Source organism: Dasypus novemcinctus, chromosome 23, assembly GCF_030445035.2.
Source record: "Dasypus novemcinctus isolate mDasNov1 chromosome 23, mDasNov1.1.hap2, whole genome shotgun sequence".
Classification (NCBI taxonomy): domain Eukaryota; kingdom Metazoa; phylum Chordata; class Mammalia; order Cingulata; family Dasypodidae; genus Dasypus; species Dasypus novemcinctus.
In genome coordinates, this window is record NC_080695.1 from 31,113,991 (window position 1) to 31,131,827 (window position 17,837).

The 17,837-nt window shown below is 47.4% G+C and overlaps 1 protein-coding gene across 1 annotated transcript in view; it reads left to right on the plus strand.

Moving 5' to 3' along the window:
• Positions 1-17,837, plus strand: part of GTF3C1 (general transcription factor IIIC subunit 1) — a 93,678-nt gene that overhangs the window by 63,643 nt on the left and 12,198 nt on the right. Inside the window, exons 20-30 of the mRNA XM_004450467.4 lie at positions 1,053-1,191; positions 1,666-1,801; positions 2,295-2,376; positions 2,506-2,694; positions 4,441-4,598; positions 6,401-6,543; positions 9,507-9,588; positions 11,462-11,574; positions 13,261-13,323; positions 13,865-13,958; positions 17,600-17,772. Of these exons, the coding sequence (XP_004450524.2) occupies positions 1,053-1,191; positions 1,666-1,801; positions 2,295-2,376; positions 2,506-2,694; positions 4,441-4,598; positions 6,401-6,543; positions 9,507-9,588; positions 11,462-11,574; positions 13,261-13,323; positions 13,865-13,958; positions 17,600-17,772 (1,372 nt within the window). The remainder of the gene's footprint in view (positions 1-1,052; positions 1,192-1,665; positions 1,802-2,294; positions 2,377-2,505; positions 2,695-4,440; positions 4,599-6,400; positions 6,544-9,506; positions 9,589-11,461; positions 11,575-13,260; positions 13,324-13,864; positions 13,959-17,599; positions 17,773-17,837) is intronic.

Here is a 17,837-nt window from a genome sequence, read left to right on the forward strand (position 1 = left end):
CAACCCAGAGATTTGGATTCAGCAGACCTGAGGGACAATCTGTAGAAATCTGTATTTTTAATAGACAACTTTTGGGTGTACCCGAGAAACTTTACCTTAAGTGCTCTGGCTCTCAGCTGTCTGTTCCCATGGATGACTTCGGGTAAGCTGTTTGTAACCTCCCTGACCCTTAGTTTCTTCATCTCTAAAGTGGTACCACCACCACTGCCTTGTGGGTCTGAGGTGACACTTGAACAAGATGCTGAGACGTACAGAGACCAGAGTTCTCCCCACTGCCTCTTGCCTCTCCCAGGCCCTGCCTCAAAAAGAGAACCCACATTCTCTTATTTGAGCATAATACCTACCATAAAAGGGTCTTTGATAGTCTGCAAACTCCAGAACCTTCCTTTGCCTTACTCAAGCAATGGTTTCGGTAGTGTTCCATATTTTCTTGCAACAAATGCAATTTTCATTGTTTTGAATAACAGATCATAATTTTCAACTACATTAGTGCACCTCTTGGACACTTGGGAAACATCCATCTGCTCTTGGAGCCCACCTGGGCCCAGGGAAACTAACACGGTCTCAAACTATCCACATCCCTCCTGACCCTGACCTTGCCATCACCACCAATTGCACAGATTTTTGCTTATTGCTTCCACTGTGCTGGCACTCAGGCGCTCCATGGGGCTTTCTGTTTTCCTGGGATCCCCCCAGGAAGGAAGGCATAGATTTCCTGAACCCCTGGACTCTCTGGCCCTGTTTTGATCTCTTTGTTGCCTGCCTTCTCCCCCGAGCAGCCTGGGTCAGCCTGGTTCACCTCCAGATCCTTTGCCCAGGTTCACCTCCGGGGTTTTAACTGCTTTCCTTCTGCTCCTAAGTCCCTTCCAACAATGGTTTTATAGAGTATTTTGCACCAAGAGGTTCAACCAATTTCAGATCCTCGCATCTGTAGGGTAGCCTGTTCACAAGGGTGTGAACACACCACTCTTTCACTTGCCAACAGCGTACCTTAGCCTGCCGCAAACACAGCAGGAAGGTGTCGTCATTTCTGCTTGCATTGGGTTTTCCAGGAGTGGTGCGCCACCCGCATGTCCGAAAGAACAACAGCGTGGATCAGGGCAGTGACGAGGAGGGCAGCCTGCAGGAGCAGGAGCGCGCCATCTACAGACACAACCTAGAGCGCAAGTGCGCCATGTTGGAGTACAACACGTACGTTCATTCCTCTCCCACATGCCGACCCCAAGTGCAGGCCCAGGGCCCGTCCTTACTTGCAGGCCCTGGCCAGGGCAGGGCTGTCCCAGGTGCTCTGGCTCCTTGGTGTCTGACTTCCAACCTCAGAGCTGGAAGGGCCCACAGCTCTGGTCCAAGACTGAATTGGTAGCGAGGGGCCATATCTGGCCTCTGGACTTGCTTTCTTTAGCCTACAGGTATTTTTTGTTTTTGTTTTTAAAAAAAGAAATCTGTTGCCAAAATTTAAAAATTAGGAAGTTTTCCATAAAAATCTGGATATTTTACTTATCAAAATGGAAACCTGGCAAAACTAAGGCTCTCAAATTCTTTGCTGCTTCAGATATTTTTCTGGGAAGGTACAGTTAGTGATAAATAAATGTTCCCCACCCAACTCCATTGGCTCTCTTTTCAGTTCCCAAAGTGCTTGTTTTCTGTTTATTTCTTGTCTCTCAGGGGGAGCCGTGAGGTTGTGGATGAAGGCCTGATCCCTGGAGATGGGCTGGGAGCCGCTGGACTTGACTCCAGTTTCTATGGACACTTAAAGCGCAACTGGGTTTGGACCAGCTACATCATCAACCCGGCCACAAAGGTGGTTTTTTGGGGGGTGTAGGCATTCCACAGCTGGACCACCACTTCAGGGGCAGCAGGCACTACTCACCTCCTCATGTCCCTTTCCTGGTTCACAATTTCTGAATTGGTAAAAACACAGGTGACCAGAGAAGTTAATATTTATTTACTTCTATATGCATTGAAGGTGGGTCCCTTAATTATCTGTCTGGCTTATTTTTTCCCCAGTGGATTCTAACTTATTCTGTGATGTGATTAGGAATCCCTCTTTAAAGAAGCAGTGGAAAGTCTGTGTGACAGGGGAGTCACATAAGAGGGAGTGCATAGGCGATAATAAAATGACTGCCCAGGAGAATCCTGCCTCTGAAGCAGGCTGGGGCCAGCTGCTCAGCAGTTACTGCACGGCACTCTTTGGCTTCATCAGAAGCTTGTATATTTTAGTGCATTTATTGCTCTGTGCTCCTGGGGATTCACTGAAGCATATGCTTCTTTCCAATGCCATGCTTGTCTTTCAGGAGAATACTGCCTCAGAGAATGGGCTCACAGTGAGGCTCCAGACGTTTCTCTCTAAGCGCCCATTGCCCCTTGGTGCTGGAGGTACGTGTGCCAGGAGTTCACCCCAGAAATAGACATGATTCCAGTACAGCACCAGAATAACCATCCCAAGTTTAATTTGGCATTTACGGAGCTTGTCTTGAAACTCTTTTCTCCTATGATTATTTCTAGGCAATGGCAGGTTGAATATTTGGGGAGACTCGAGAGTAGCATCTGAGCTCTGTGCTGACAGGGAAGAGCAGCTTGAGATTGACAGAGAGCCCACGCTGGACAGGAACAAAAAAGTGAAGGGCGGGAAAAGCCAGAAACGAAAACGGCTAAAGAAGGACCCTGGGAAGAAAATCAAGAAGAAGAAAAAAGGTTATGTGATGATCATTTGCATTTACTGGGCCTTGTGTTTGTATGTTCCAGCTTGGAGATGCTCAACAATCTCACTTCAGCTGGCCCTGAGCTCTGCCCTCAATGCAGGTTTCCATTTTCCCTTGAATTTGTAGTGCTGACTTTGTATAATTGCCCTTTTATTTTCCAGATCCATCTGGCAGACCGAGAGGTCCTTGAATTTCCCATACGCTTCCCTCTGCTTTCTCTAATTTATATTTTGTAAACCCTTAGTAACTCCCTTTTCTTAGGCCAGTTCAAATTTCTAATTTCATTTCAACTTAACAACCCTTACCAAAAATGCTTCACAAAAATCCTCACCACAACCAGACACAATCCATTCTTATATATCTGTGTTTATGCTAATTGAGCCAAGGTTCAAAGTCAGGTTATATTTTTAAATTAGAGAAAAGCCTGGGAGTCATTTAAGCACACAGAATCTATTCAGATTTGATGCATCCCTTAAGGTGTGGTGCCTTTAAGATTGCATTTTGGATTCTTCATCTGCTTTTCATCAGGGTAGTATTTACAGTTACAAAGAACAGAGGAGGGACCAGTAAGGAGACCAGTGTCTACTTTTTAGACCGCTTTCACATCACCTAAGCGGTCCATATGTTTTAACAAAGATCCAATGACAGTAACTTTTGCAGATAAAAACAATGTTTAAACAGGAACCTGATTTTAGTGGTTTATTTGGCTGGTGTTCCTAATAAATAACATTGCGTCCCTCAAAATGGCCCCTCTTGCAGATTTGTGTGTGTAAGATCGATTGGGCTTATGAAGATGTGACTTCATTACAAGGCAGAATATAGTGGTAGTGTCACTTTGAGTCCAGATTTTCTTGCCCCACTCTTCTGCCTTTAGCATAGGAAGAATTTGGAAGAAACTCACTAAATAAATGGTCTTTTGGAGTTTCCCGTGGCATATAGCATCTGCCCTGTGAAACCAGCAGCATTATCTTCCTGAACCGAGTGGTTAAGAGCTCAAGGTTCAAATCCCTTGGCTGCCACTTACAGCTGTGAAACTTTGGGTGGATTGCTGTATCTTGCTATGTTTGAATCTCCCATAAAATGGGGACAATAATTGTATCTATCTCATAGGGTTGTTGTGAACCATTACTTTAATTATAAGTTTGTATACATAAAAAACTTAGGCTGATGCCTACCGGTGCCAGCACCTAGTATTCCAAATAGCAGCTACTTTGTGACTGGCACCACTAGGTGTTTCATACAGTGAGCTGTCCATCAGCTCTGTAGGGTGGGCTTGTTGTCCACAGGGTGCTTGAGTGAGAGTCTACACACATCTCAGATCACAGAGCAAGTGAGGGGTGGGGGCCTGGGTGACAACGTGGCTAACTGTCCCATGTGTGCAGCAGATGGGCCCCGAGCATGCTCTGTAAGCTTCTGTGCAAGACACCTGCTAAGGGCTTAGCCTCCCAGTGGGACAGATTGGGGATTGACAGGTAGCTAATGGGAGGCTGTATTGCCTGGCCAACCCACCATGAAATCTGACCAAAGAGAAATTATTTTTCTCCTTTTAAAAAAAATCTTTTGGGAAGGGCTGACACTTTTGTGGCCGGTTCATATGACTTTAGACCCAATGAGAATGTGGTAACAGATACCCCTGGTCAGCTCTGGCTAGGTGGAGAGGGACCCTTCCCCACTCTGGAAGTGATAGCTTCAAGATGGTTCTTAGAAGCGGCCTCCTTTCTCCCTCTGGTGTTTGTAGAAGAGCTCTCAGAAGAACAAAGCAAGCGGCTGCGCTACCATGACGAGGCTGACCAGAGCGCCCTGCAGAGGATGACCCGGTTACGCGTGACTTGGTCCATGCAAGAGGACAGGCTGCTCATACTCTGCCGCATCGCCAGCAACGTCCTCAACACTAAGGTGCTTGGTTGCTGGGCCCATCCCTCCACCAGCTGACTTGCCAGCCTCTTCCCTGGGGAACCCTCTCTCCTCCCCTGCACCCTCACCTACTTCTGCCTGGCCACCAGGAAAAACATTTCCAGAATCCTACAAATGAGCAGCCCCCTGCTTTGGCATCTTTCTTTCCAGCTCTCGGCTAGACACAGCCATGTTTTTTTTGCCGAGCCTCAGACAAATTCATTCAGCACTGTTCTCTCTCTTTACCAGGAATCCAGCCCTTTTCTGATCCCTTCCTCCCACCCTAATCTACCTGAAGAACTCCTGTTTATCTTTTAGTCACTGCTTATCATCTCTGGAAAGGCTTCATTGGTCCTGCCAAATGGAAGTAATTACTCTGTTTTCTCTGTTCTTTGGACATATCCTTCTTACATCGTGTCCATTGCTTCTGGTAAACTCTCAGCTCATTGGAGTGGCCACTCCTCAAAGCAGGCACTCTTCTTATTAGTTTTTATAGCTGCGGCTCCCAGCCTGCTGCCTACCCCACAGTAATCAGTCAGAATTTATTGAATCAAAGTCGAACATCTAGTAGCTCCGGCCTGGCTCTCCAGGTTTCTCATGGTTCACTGCCCCTGCCTTCTCACCACATTTCCCTACATTCACTGCATCCTCTCTGCCTTGCCAGCCCCTGTTCTCTGCTAGCAAACTCTGCCTCTGATAGCACTGCCTCCCGAGGCAGAGTTCCCCTCCCCACCTCGTTCCCAGTCTCTCTCTTCTCTTCATTCGATGCTCCTAATCTTCTCAGTTTGCAGCAAGGCATGGGGAGAGCAGTCAAGGTGGCCAAATGTTCCCACCAAGACAATGGACAGAAACCATCTGGAGAATGAGCTCTGACCTGTCCATTCCAGGGTCCTTATTCAGTAGGAACACCACCAGGTAGAAGAGGCAAGGGGGCTTCCGAAGAGCCCCAGACTGTAGAGACAACCATGCCAGGCGGGAGGAGCCCCATCAGGTGTCCTGTGCCCAAGCGGCTTGGTGCCTGCAGGTTTTCCTCATAGCCTCTCACTCCTCACTCCTCAGTCCCCTCCAAAATGCCAACCCAATCCTTTCTTCACGGAAGAACCTGAAAGATGATGTGTGTCCCTAATTTGTTCCCTGTATTTGCAGGTGGGCTTTTCCTTGCAGTACTGGGTGAAGGAGCCCACATCCCTCTGTCCCATCCTTGGTGCAGCTGGAGGAACCAGGAGTGATGCCGGACCCTCTTCCCCAGATCCTTGGGTCACCTCATTCTTGTGGTTATAAGAAAATAGCCTTGTCATCCAGCTCCTTCCAGATCTCGGCTTTGCTTTCCCATAGGTTACTGACTGACATGTTCTCCTATCTGCTAGCTTAGTCCATTCTATTTCTACTAATGTTGCATATAAGCAAACACATACAGAATATTTCTGAGCATATGTAACTATTTAATCCTTTAAAACCTTCTAACCAAACCCACTTGATGCCCTTATAGCCTCCCCTAATATAGTGCCCTTCCAGGCAATACTACCCAGCACCCTCTTGGGTACTTGCCAAAAGTTACCAGAACTCTTTTCCCACCAGACAGTGAGGACTTTTGTTCTTCTCCCCTCAGCACCTCAGTGCCAGCCACAGAATCAGCACCCAGTAAATGTGATGGAGGAAACATTTAGTCAGTAGGCATGCAATGACAGTTTTGAGTGTTGCTGAGGAAAGAAACTCTGTTGAACATATGTTTTCCCCACTCCCTTACATTAATTCCCCGTAATGTGGACTACTGACTTTGCATCTTGGCTCTGTGTTTGATCCAGGTGAAGGGCCCTTTTGTCCCCTGGCAGGTCGTCCGGGACATTTTGCATGCTACCTTGGAAGAATCTTTGGATAAAACATCTCACTCAGTCGGACGAAGAGCTCGTTACATCATCAAAAATCCACAAGCCTATCTAAACTATAAGTAAGCTATATTCAAAAAATTACACCAATGCTTCTGGTTCATTCGCTACTCTTCTTCCATCCCATTTGCTTAAGATTTCCATGTAAAATCCAGATAAAGCACACTGAGTGGTCCAGTAGTCTGACTAAATGTTGGAGTTGATTTGTGAAGATTGGTCCTTGGTTTTGGGGGGCTGAGGTGTGATTCTAGGGCACTTTTACATGCGTGATATTATTTGGGTTTTAGAAAAGCCTTGTGAGGTAGTTACTATCATCCTTTCTTACAGTGAAGAAATGGAGACCAGACAGGCTAGGAGGCTTGCCAAATATCACATAATAAGTCTGTGATGCAGGCAAAGCATCTGCTGATTTTTCACAACTGTTTTTAGCACTCAGACAGCTCATGATAGTTCTGTGGTCGTGGCCCATCACTTAGCTCAGCCCAGGATCTGGGATCCTGAGCAGGTAGCACTCAGCCATTTGCATGGCTGAGCTGGCTGTGCCTTCAGTGCTTTCCAGCCATGACTGCCTTGCAAGAGGGTGCCAGCTGCCCGGGAGTAGCAAAGCAGTCCCTCCTGGCTCATCTTTTGCCAGCAAGCTTGCTTTACCCATCTCCTCCTTCCAGACCAGGGCCATAAAGCCATCGCGTGCCCTGTCAGATTCCTTCTACAAATCCCTCCACAAAGTATGGGCTTGAGTGGGGAGCACCAGAGAGCATGGTGTGGTAAATGGAGGCAGCCAGGGTGAGGTGGGCAAGAGGGGACACATGACAGTTGAAGAAGAGCCGCCTCCACCAGCTCAGTAGGAGAGCCTGGCTCCAAGGTGGTTTTGGGTCATGCGCTGCCTGCAGTCAGCCAGAGTTTAAAAAGAACTTGGGACCAGCCCTGGACTGGAGAGGAAGTTCACCTCCAGCCAGGGGTTTTCCACCTCAGCACTATTGACATTCCAGGCCAGAGAGCTCTTTCTTGTGGGGCCTTCCTGTGCATCGTGTGATGCTGAGCAGCATCGCTGGCTTCTACCCGCTGGATGCCAGCAGCGCCTTCCCCTCCCCCATCCCCCCACAATTATGACCACCAAAATGTCTTTAGAAGGTCCCTGGAGGACAAAATCACCCTAGTTGAGAACCACTAAGTTCAACATACCAAGGGGTTTTTCTTTTTGAAACCACTCTTCCCCCGTGCATAGAATCCTTGGCTTTTGCATCCAAAAGGGCTCTCACTCACCAGATCTAGGCTCTTCCTTTTTCAGAAGTGAAAACAGGCCCAGAAGAGGATTGCTCAGGGTGAAAGTGAGTACCCATGAAAGGAGAACTGGAACCAGGCTTCCTGACCCCTAACCTCTGACCAATGCCTTCCTCTTCTGGCAGCGGGCTGGGGGTTTGGGCATAACCGGGTCCCAGAGGTTGGTAGGCCTGCGTCGGAGTCCTCACTGAGATACAGGACCTGGGGCAGGGCCTTCTCCACTCAGGCTGGGCTGATTAACCTGTGAAGCATGATGATCCTACTCACCATAAGCATACCTGTCCTGCCTGCCCCTGCCCTTTGGAATCTGTCGCCTTTACATCTATGAGCTTTCAAATGGAACAACAGTCTCAAATTGCATGCTCCTTCTGAAGGTTTCAATGCCTGGCTCAGAGGAGCCCAGTAAACGCTGGTTGCCTTTCCCCTTCATTTTATTTTGGGCAAGCCATCACCTTACATCATGGTGATAGGAAGATTTAGAGAATGGACGAATAGTGCTTTGGAGAAGTAAGAGATAATAAATATGAAAGTCTTTGTAATATTCTTAAATTTATAATATACCTTCACGTGTTGTCTCATTTGTTCTTTTTTTTTTTTAAAGATTTATTTTACTTATTTATTCCCCCCACCCACCCTTGTTGTTTTGCACTTGCTGTCTGCTCTCTCTCTGTCCATTTCCTGCATCCTTTATGTGTCTGCTTCTCTTCTCGTCTTCTCTTTAGGAGGCACCAGGCTCTGATCCTGGGACCTCTGATGTGGGAGAGAGGCACTCAATCGCTTGAGCCACCTCAGCTCCCAGGGTTGTTGTGCCTCTCATTGTCTTTCCTCTTTGTCTCTTTTTGTTGTTATTACACCTGCTTTCTGTGTGGGCCAGCTCACCTTTACCAGGAGGCCCTGGGAAACGAACCCAGGACCTCCCATAAGGTAGGTGCAAGCCCAGTCGCTTGTGCCACATCCGCTTCCCCTCATTTGGTCTTGACTGAATCCTGTGGGGACAGCTGGGAGTTACTGTTCTCGGTTTACATGTGGAGGGACAGAAACCCAGGACAGCCATGGTATCAAATGAGAGCAATATAAATTGCACAGGATTTCTATTTGATTGTAAAGTTTTTATTGTGGATGGTGGTAATGGGAGCACAACATTGTGAATGCAATTAACAGCACCAAATTATTTATTTGAATGTGGTTAGAAGGGGATAGGGTTGTATATATGTTACTAGAATAAAAATTAAAAGAAAAAACATAAGACTGTACAACACTGAACCTATTGTAAACAATGGACTATAGTTAAGAGTATAATTATAAATATGTTCTTTCATGAAATATAACGTGTAATGATACAAGACTTTATGCATGATATTTCTGTAAACCCACAACTTCTCTAACAAAAAAAAATATATTAGAAAAAAAAGATTTGAAGTGTATGGCAGAATGCTTTGAAGCTGGAAAATTTACATTATGTATTCATCATGTCATATCTTTACTTTTTGTGGCTTTGGAACAATTTTTAGTAAAACTATTATTAAAATAATTTTGCGTGTGAATATAACATTTTTAAAAAGAGCAAGAGCAGGCGTGACTTGAAGAAGCAGGTTTGGCTTCTTTTTGAAAAACTATCACCATCCAACAGAGAAGTGAGTAAATCATACTTCAGGGTTAGCCAAGGCCAGAAATCCTCTGATGCTTCTGAACCATAGACATCATCACAATTCCTAGACTTCATTTTCATTTTTTCTTCCTGTAGGGTTTGCCTAGCTGAGGTATACCAGGATAAAGCACTTGTTGGTGATTTTATGAATCGAAAATGTGACTACGAAGACCCAAAGGTAGGTGCCATGCAGCTGTAGAGAGGATGTGAAGGTGGGCCCCCTGCATCGGTGCTGTGCTGCTGTAGGGAGGACATGAAGGCAGGACAGCTCCACCTGCTAGGAAGGCTGGGCCTTCTCAGTATTGCTTTGTTGCCCTGGATCCCACAGTGACTGCCAGCCTTGCAAATGTGAAGGCTTTCCTTGCTCGTTTGGGAAATCTACTTGTCAGATGTTTGGCTTTGAACTTCCTTTGCTCTTGCTCCAAGCCATCAGTTGTTAAGAGATTCAGAATTAGACGTCCTGTTTTGAAATGCCATGGTGCCGCAGGCCTGTTTTGTGAAGAAAATAATAGGGCAGCTTTTCAGAAATTGCAAACAGCTAGACTTCCCTAGAAAACTTGCAGATAAGGCCGGAGCTTTCTCCCTGAGAGAGTGTTCACCGAGTGCCCTCTCAAAGCCTCTGTCTGGGTGGATCTGGGGCAGATTGCAGGGGTTCATGGGCCAAGGGTCACAGGGGCCTTGGAGGCAGAAAGGTGGCAGATGAGGGAGGAAGTTGTCCTTCCAGACCCGACTTCTTTCCCTTTCACCTCGGCGTCTTCTCACCTCTCCTCCCTGAGCAAACACTGGACATCTGCCATGTGGGTATCAGGCCTCATGCCAGCCTAGGCCAATCGAAATGGAGACCCAGTCCTTCCCTCAGGAGCCCTCGGGGGAGTAGGACAGGCAGAAAAGTAGATGAGCATCGCAGAACAATGCAGTTGGGTCCCCAAGAGAGGAATGCCAAGGTCAGTTGAGGTCAGGGAGGGAAGCACCTTTCCTGGGAACATTTTTCGATGCAAGTAAGAAAAAAAAAAAAAACCCAGGCAAGAAGAAGTGAGGAGAGGCCTGGCTCTCTGGCCCCAGCTGTCCCTTTTATCAGGGAGGAGATAAGCTCTCCCAGAGGTCCCCTGGTGGAATGGGCAGCATGGCTGGGAAGCATTTACCTAGCCCAGGGGAAATGGGCTGCTGTGGTTAGCTAGACCGGTCCTGATTCACCCCTGTGGCTGGGCCTGCTGTCTCCCCATGGATAAGAATGAAGGGGAATGAACAACAGACTTCTGGAAGGAGCAGGCACAGAACTGAGACTCAACAATGAGGGACCAACCAAGGCACGGGCACTGAAAGCCCCCAGGGCCCTGCACAGCCCCAGGCCTGAGCAAGCTCAGTGCATAAGGACGGCAGCGGTGAGGTGCAGCGGGGCCAGGTGTTGCCAGCCCTGACCACCAGAGAAAGGAGTTTGCATTGTGCAGGGTGGTGACATGATCGTTACACTTATTAGAAAGATGATTGCAGCCACACTGGGGAGGGTGTGAGGCCAGTGAGGAGGCTGTATTGTAATCTGGGTCAAGAACAAGGAGGGCCTGGATGCAGAGGGGGCCGGTTTGAGACCCACAGGTGAGGGGGGCGGGGAAGCATCACACCGGGCAAATCAAAGTTCTTCAACCTCTTGAAGGTAGGAATGCGGAGGGAAGAGCAGGCCTGGAGGCAGGGATGATGAGGAGAGTGTGAGCCTGCCAATCGGAGTTGCCTGGTCGGCCTTCTGGGGGCTGGTGGGACAGGGGAGTATTCCTGTCTGGGGCTCCAAGGGGAGACTTGGCCAGCAGCACATCAGTGCTCCCTGTTAGGAAGCAGAGGAGTGAGGTCTCCTTCCTCCTGGCAGTCCTGCCTTCTCGCAGCCACTCTGCGGACTTTGGGGCAGTGCTCTGGGAGACAGAAGGGCAAGAGGAGGCAGCACTGTCAGTGTTTTTCAGACAGCTGCCGCAGGAGTTTTTTACAAAATATGCCTTGCTGCACCTTAGCAAAATCTTCCTTCAGAGAAAGACCTAAACATTTCATATTCTCTTATGCCACAGGTTTGTGCCAGTGAGTTTAAAGAATTTGTGGAGAAGCTTAAAGAGAAGTTCAGTTCAGCCTTAAAGAACCCTAACCTTGAAATCCCAGACACACTTCAGGAGCTGTTTGCCAGGTACAGTTCTTCTGGAGTGGTCTGTATGATCTCAACAGAGATTTCACCAGCTGGGGGCACCCAGGTTTCTGCCCTTGTCCAGTGGTTCTGGGAAGCACATCTGGCCTGGCAGCTCACCCTTGGGTCTCCCTTGTCTTTGGAACACCTTCTGTCCAGCCTCCCGTGGGTGACTTGCACACAACAAGGGAACTACAGCCTAGAACCCTGCCAAGGATTTCCACCCATACTCTCATCAAGTCTGTTGCTTCCTTGGGTGGTTGGTGAGCTTTGTTCCAAGTTTGCCCAGCCACTGAGAAGTGGGCACACTCACTCGTTTTCCATATGAGGAAAGTCTGAGCTGGACCTTTTCCAAGGTCACGGTGCTCAGAAGCAACAGGTCCAGGATTTGAACCTCGGGAATCTGACTTCAGGGCCCCTGCTCTTTCCCACTCAACCACACAGCGTCTAGGAGAGAACATACTTGGGTTTGAACACAGAACCCTGTGAAAAGACTTCAGTTCTGTGAACTAGGCCTGTTTCCTTTGCTTAATTCAAATGTGAATCCCTTCTCTTCCTCCTCAGCAAGTCCCTCCAGCCACTGTATTCTGTCTTCTTCCTATAGAGAGTGATGATGTGTATTGGTGAGCACTGGGCAACCCCTTTGCAGTTAGCCCTCTGCCTTTCAATTGGAGAGTACATTCTCTTGTTCATTCAACAGATTTATGAAATACCCCCTATATGCCAGTCCTAAGGAGTGATTTGCAGTCACTTTCAGAGCTGATGCCCTTGAGCTGTTTCTTGGATTTGGGTTTTGTTTTGGCAGTAAACCATTCTCCAGAATTCCCAGACGGCATGGCTTCTATTCAGTCTTAAAGGTCTTCCAAATGGCCTGTTTACCTGCTTGTGATTTATATCCCCACATATTTCCGGTAAAGTTAGAGAGTAGCTTTTAGTCATAAAACCAGGCAGCTAAAATAAAGATTTTTTAAGGAGAGCTCTTGAACCATTTAGAGGAAAAAAAGTTGCACTTACTACAGTTGAACACTAAATTTGGTCCTGAGTAATCTGGCAGACAACACAAAAAAGAAACCGGTTCCTTACTTTTCCTGTTTGACTAAAAACAGTTCACACATTTTTCTGAAAAGATGCTTTCTCTTGGCACTAAATTCTAGGAGGAATTTACTATTGCAAAGACTAATTTTGACATGAGTTTTGCAAAAACTAAAGAAAAAGTCAGTTCTATAATTTATCTTTGTATGTATTTTCTTAGTAAAAACAGTAAAACAAAAATGCATGAAGCTCAAAACCTAGTAAGTGTATTCTAACACCCTAAAACACTCTCTTTTTGTGTATTTTCTTTCTGCTTTCTTTCTTGTGCTTGTTTTTTAATCATAATGAGCCCACAATTTTATACATTCTTCCCTTAACAATTAACAATTGGTTTCCTGCCAATTAACATTTTTCCATGTTGCTTCATAACATTAAGGGAATCAACATTTCTCACATCAACCCTCATTTTTATCAAAATACTAATGTGATGGGCAGAACCTGGTATTTTCTCATTTCAATTCACATGTACAGTGATTTTTTGTGAGTTTGTTTCTCCAGTATTTTTGCTAGTAAATGGCTGTGTTGAGCAAGTACCTGTTTAGTTAGTCAAGATCCACTGTGTTCCATTGACATATTATTCTTTGGTTTCTTTTGCAGATACCGAGTTTTAGCAATTGGAGATGAAAAATATCCAATCAGGAAAGAGGATGAACTTAATAGGCAAGTACTGACACTCAACTTGATTTGGTTGCTTACAACCTAGCACTGGTGTCTGCAAACTGTGGCCCATGGGCCAAATCTACCCTGCTCCCTGTTTTTGTAAATAAAGTTTTATTGGATCGCAGCCATATCCATTCATTAACCTATTGTCTAGGGCTGCTTTCAGCAGACATCACCAGAGTTGAATAGTTGTAACTGAGACAGACCATCTAACCCACAGAGACAGAAAAGCCTTGCTGGCCTGTAACCTAGCATATCACTCATCCAGCCAAAGATGAGTTAGGAAGAGGATGCCCACCTAAGTCCTATGAGCTTTCCAAGCAAATCTCTGGCTAGCAACTTGGAAAACTTTTTCCTGCAAAAATTGGACAGTTAACAAGACCTAAAAACTATGCCTTTGCATTATTTATAGTTTTGACTTTCATGTCACTTTTATGAGATTGAATTTTTTTTTTTTTTTAATGAAAACTGACTCCACCCAGGTGAATATTGCCCTGTGATCCACGCCCCCATGTTGCTCCACCACCTCTTTCTCTTTCAGTGTGGATGATATCCACTTCCTGGTGCTCCAGAACCTCATCCAGAGCACACTGGCCCTCTCCGAAAGCCAGATGAAGTCCTGTCAGTCATTCCAGGTGGGTAACAGGCACCCACATGAGCTTCCCAGTCGCAGTGGGATTTGGTACCCTTCATAGGCTGGTACTATGTGCGGTTTTTGCTCACATTCTTAACAGCTGTGGGGCCTCAGTGGGCCCTATTTCCCCCTGAGATTCCAGCCCTTGCTTTTTTCATCTTTAAAGTATGGGGATGGGATCCACTGACCTCTAAAATCCTTCCCAGGGCTAAGGTTTCAAGTCTGATTAAGACAGAAAATGAGACAGAAGAGTAATTGAGGTGTGATGAAGGAGCTGAGAAAGAGATTGGGCTATACAGCAGATCCATTCAAATGATACATAATAAATGTGATGTTTTGATTATTAGATATCACTGGGTGGGAAGGTTGCCTTCCTGTGGGCAGTGAGTCTTGTATCTCATCTCCCAAGAACATAGTAGATATGTCATCTTGCTTTTATCATGCCAAATGAGGATAAAAGAGAGAAAAACAAATCGCATTTGAGCCTAGGGCATCACTGGTATTATTTTTTTACAAATATGGAAACTTGAGGTTCAGAGACATTAGAAATATATATATATATTCCCAAGATCACACAGTTCCTTCACGAACTGTGGGTCTGTTTAGCTCCAAAGTTCAGAGATTCTGAAAGGATCCTGCTTCCCAAACCGGTGCTGCCCAGGAAATTATTCTCCCTTGTTTGAATGATAACAAAAATATACTGCAAGTAGAACCTATTCACTTTGTATTTACTTTCTAACCCTATAAACCAGCTCCTCTGGCTTAATTTACCAAATCCACCCAGTTTGGAACATGACAGCAGGTGCGGGGGACACTTTAAAAAACAAAGGGATGAAATTTTCTCATCCTACAGATAGATTTAGACTGGTAAGGTCAAAGTCAACTGGAAAGCTTTCTTCACCTATAGACTCAGGCCCCACCCCAGAGACTGCAGTCAGGAGTGCAGTGGCGTGAGGCCCAACGAAGTGTCTGCACCCCCATCTCCCAGTTCTCATGCAAGGGGTCCATGGACCATCCTTGGGGAAACACTGATGTGGACCCAGCTTGGGCGTGGCCAATATTTCCCAGGCATCTCCTTGTTATTTTAGCCACAAGGGGTGTGAGAGGGGTTGAGGAAAATGGAATAATTTCAGGAAAATACACAGCCAGGTTGGAATGCAGCGCTTCAGGGCACTGCCCTTAGCATCCCACAGCCAGGGCCAGGCCTCCCCTTCTCCAGAACCGAGGGACAGCATGAGCTCCCCTGTTTTAATTACCCACCCTGAGCTGCATGCTGCCTCTTTCAGTGGCATCTGGGGACCACCAATCAGGGAGGTGGCAGTCATCACACTCTTTAAACTTGTTGCCATTTGGCAGTTTAAACCCCCCACCTCCAGCAGTTTTATTTTCTTCTCCCTGTTTTATACTCAGTAAAATGTATACATTTCAGAGTGGGAGGCTGGTACCAGCATGCCGTGCCCCTCTTCCACCCCAGCATTTTGTAGATGACAAAAGCAAAGCCGTGTGTGAGCCTAAACAAGTAGAGAGTGAGAGATGAATAAAGTGGGGCAGGAGTTCCAGGCAGAAAGCCCATAGCCAAATCTGGCCCCAGAATTTGGTTTTTGGGGTCCACATTTATTTGAAAAATAGTTGTGTTTTATTCTAATTTGCTGCCAACATTGTACCTAATATTCTGTATTTCTGACTTCCCCTGAAAAAGATCATAACACTGGCTCTGGTGGCTGCCCACAGAACTGGTGTGGGAATTGGCCCCCTTTTTACTGTCCCCTCGTTTCCGGCAGGGTTCTAGCTTGCTGTGATCTGCCTGACCTCTGCAGGTGTTTGAGCTGAAGACCCACAGAAAGAACTGGATCTTTTGACTCAGCTTTCTTGTCTGGGCCATGACTCTCCTCTGTGTCTTTAGAAGTGTTGGCAGCTGGCTGGCCAGTTAGCTCTCCTTTCATCTGCCCACCTGGCCACGTAGAATAGATCTTTCAGCTCTCCTGCTCTGCAGTGGGTTAGGGCTGGACCAGACCTCAGGGATCATTCCAGCCATCCCTCTCAAGTGAGAAAACCCAGGCCCAGAGAGAAAGGAAGTAGTTTACAAACAGTTCATGGCACTTGCTCCCCTTCTGCCCCTCTGCAGGAAGGAAGGTAGAGTGATAAAGCCACTGCATTCCAGGCAGGGGACCTTGTTCTCTTCTTGGTTCCAGCCCTGCCTAGTGGCGTGGCCTCACAGGCTCATGTAGAGTCCACACGCCTCAGTCTCCTCTGCTCCTCAGAGGCCCTGGGTGTCGTCATGCTGTCAGAGAATCTTCTAAGCAAGATTTTTAGACCATGGTGGAGATATTTCTTGGTCAGTGCTTTTGAGAAGAAAGTCTAGTAGGAACTCTCTCAGAGGCCGGTGGAGGGAAGACATTCACTAACTGTTGTTTGGGTAAATCAACCCTTTTCAGAAAATTGGAGTATCAGAGACCCTGCTGGTCCTTTGTGCTTCTCCTCCTCTGGGCAGGGCACGCCCAGGTCCAGGAGAGCCAGCTGCGGGGTGGTGGGTGTGGCCGGCAAGAGGAGCCTCTGCAGCGGGAGGCCCAGACGCTGCCCTTCCACACACTTCAGGAGCGCAGGCTTCCTGCTGGGCTCTCGGTGCTGCTGTAGCAGCAGGCAGGAGGGCCCAACCTGCGCTCTCCTAGGACCTCCCCTCTGGAGGGAGAGATACTCCGTGAAGGGGCAGATGAGACCTTTGTAATAGAGGTTGTGGCTCTGAAAAAGGGAAAGCAGGCTGATGTACTCCAGATGTCTGCAGGGAACCAGAGGAGGAAAGATAGGGTTTTTGAGGGAAAATATTTGAGCTGAAAACTGAATGTTGAGGAGTCAGTAATGATTTGGCGGCGATGCTTTCTAAGAAATGGGAATGGCAAATGCAAAGACCCTGAGGTGAGAGCAATTGCCTTTTTCAAGAAAAGAAAAGGCCAAGAGGCTGGAACTTGAGGAGCTAGGGGTAGAGTTGTAGGAGGCCAGGCCAGAATGGTAGATGGGGGCCAGCTTACGGTGGTCCTGGCAGTCGGGGAGGACTGGGTGTTTCTCTGAGTACACAAAGAAGCCATCAGGGGATTTAAAGCAGAGAAATAACCTGTGTTCTGATTTAGGTCTGAAAGGATTACTTCAGCTGCTGTGGAGAAGAATGGTGGGGGGGTGGGGAGGTCAGAGACATAGAAGTGGGGAGACCAGCCAGCTAGAGGCTGTCGATCCAGTCCAGCTGAAAAATGATGCTGGCATGGACTGTGTGGTGGCTGGGTAGACATATTTTGAAGGTAGAACCAAGACACCTGCTGACAGGTTGGGTGAGGGGCAAAGACAAAGAGTTGTGTGAAGACAGTTTTGTGTTGACTCCCAGTGTCTTTGCATCCAAACAGGTAGGGCTGGAGGTGAATAGCCTGCCTGGCCTACCCCCTGGTCTCTCTCAAGGCGTGAAGTGATGGAAGGACAAGGACCTGACAGTCAGGGTGGCTGGGATCCTCCACAGTCTACTCCCCCCATAGGTGGCAGCTCTGACACCACCCACCAGGTGGCAGCTCTGCCCTCCCCCTCCCCAGCTGCCAGCTCCGACCCTGTCCCCCGGCCAGCTGGAGACCTGTGCTCACCTACAGCCCTGCTGTGTTGCAGACTTTCCGCCTCTACCGGGAGTACAAGGATCAGATCCTCGTGAAGGCCTTCATGGAGTGCCAGAAAAAGAGCCTGGTCAACCGGCGCCGGGTCAACCACACTCTGGGCCCAAAGAAAAACCGGGCCTTGCCCTTCGTGCCAATGTCGTACCAGCTTTCCCAGACCTACTACCGGTGAGTACCACCCAGGACCTACCGGCCAAGCTGGCTGAAGGCAGTAAGAGTATGAGAAGAGTATG